Here is a 1242-nt window from a genome sequence, read left to right on the forward strand (position 1 = left end):
TCAGGATGATGACTGCCACATATGTAAATCACATTCTGAAACAAGTCACTTGTGTCCGAATATTTCTTATGATGATATCAATTCTAGCAAGATTGATCATGTATATGAGCAGTGTGAAGAGCACCTTCACAAGGAGATCACTGAACCGACTTGCATAATTTCCCCTTGGTTGCCCGAGAGTGAGACACATAAATTAGAAGGAACAACAGAACACAGGGCAGAAGCAGATAAACGGAATAATGCTGTTGATCATGGACCATCTCCTTCGAATAGTTCCAATGATAAAGATGGTTCACTCTTGGATTATGGGAACAATGATCTACTTTGGCTACCTCCAGAGCCTGAAGATGAAGAGGAGGGGAGAGAAGCTGCTCTTTTATCTGATGATGATGATAGTGGTGGTGAGGGTGGTAGAGGAGAGTGGGGTTACCTTCGCATGAACAGCTTCAGCGGTAAGGAATTCCGAACTAGGAATTGATCAAACTACAAGCACAAGAAAGCCATGAACAAAGCAGTTGATGAGCATTTCAGAGCTTTAATCACTCAGCTTTTGCACCTAGGGAACTTACCCGTTACTGAAGATAGTAATGAAGAGAGTTGGCTAAATATCATTACTGCTTTACCCTGGGAAGCTGCCAGACTTTTAAAGCCAGATATGAGCATTGGTGGAGGAATGGATCCTGGTGGATATGTAAAGGTTAAATGCATAGCTTCTGGGGTTCTGATTGAGAGGTACATTTGTGTGGCCCTGCATGAATACCCCAGTTTATCAATAAGACCATTGTCACATACATTTGAAACATCATTTACTTGCTTCATCACAATTTTTGTAATGATGTTCGTTACTCTGCATCTCTAATAATGGATCATTCACCATCACTTATGTAACAATTGACTTTGATCATAATGTTAGAATTTTTTAATTCTGTAACTAAAATTGGCAGATGTACGAACCACCGGATGTTCAATGTTGGAGATGGTGAAGTTTTATGTGTGTCCCACCCATGGATTGTGTGCCATGCTGCTGTTTTTCACGAAAATATTTTTACATGTGCTTGCAATATTCATCTCCATCCTCCAATATCTTTATTTTTGTGAGTATTTTGGTTTGACAGGGTGACTACTTGAGAACAGTTTTTGTGTGTGTCCAAAAAGATTTTGTTGAAATACTCAATTTAGAAATTGTATTCTTGGTATTCAAAGTTTGCAAGTAAAAAAAAAAAAAAAAAAAAAAAAAAAAAA

The 1242-nt window shown here is 38.2% G+C and overlaps 1 protein-coding gene across 1 annotated transcript; it reads left to right on the forward strand.

The window, feature by feature from the left end:
* Positions 1-485: 485 nt before the first annotated feature.
* LOC111385957 (1-phosphatidylinositol-3-phosphate 5-kinase FAB1B-like) lies at positions 486-1121 on the forward strand. Its single transcript, XM_023010382.1, has 2 exons — positions 486-732; positions 945-1121. The coding sequence occupies exons 1-2, from the start codon at positions 503-505 to the stop codon at positions 1096-1098; spliced, it is 384 nt and encodes a 127-aa protein (XP_022866150.1). The 5' UTR covers positions 486-502; the 3' UTR covers positions 1099-1121.
* Positions 1122-1242: the final 121 nt, after the last annotated feature.

This window comes from Olea europaea, unplaced genomic scaffold (assembly GCF_002742605.1).
Source record: "Olea europaea var. sylvestris unplaced genomic scaffold, O_europaea_v1 scaffold33558, whole genome shotgun sequence".
NCBI classification, from domain to species: Eukaryota; Viridiplantae; Streptophyta; class Magnoliopsida; order Lamiales; family Oleaceae; genus Olea; species Olea europaea.

What these genes read in the sequence shown, in the direction of transcription:
- LOC111385957 (XM_023010382.1), top strand. Translation starts at nt 503, where the DNA reads ATGAACAAAGCAGTTGATGAGCATTTCAGAGCTTTAATCACTCAGCTT. An exon ending in TCTGGGGTTCTGATTGAGAG is followed by an intron (nt 733 to 944) that starts GTACATTTGTGT and finishes TAAAATTGGCAG; the next exon opens with ATGTACGAACCACCGGATGT.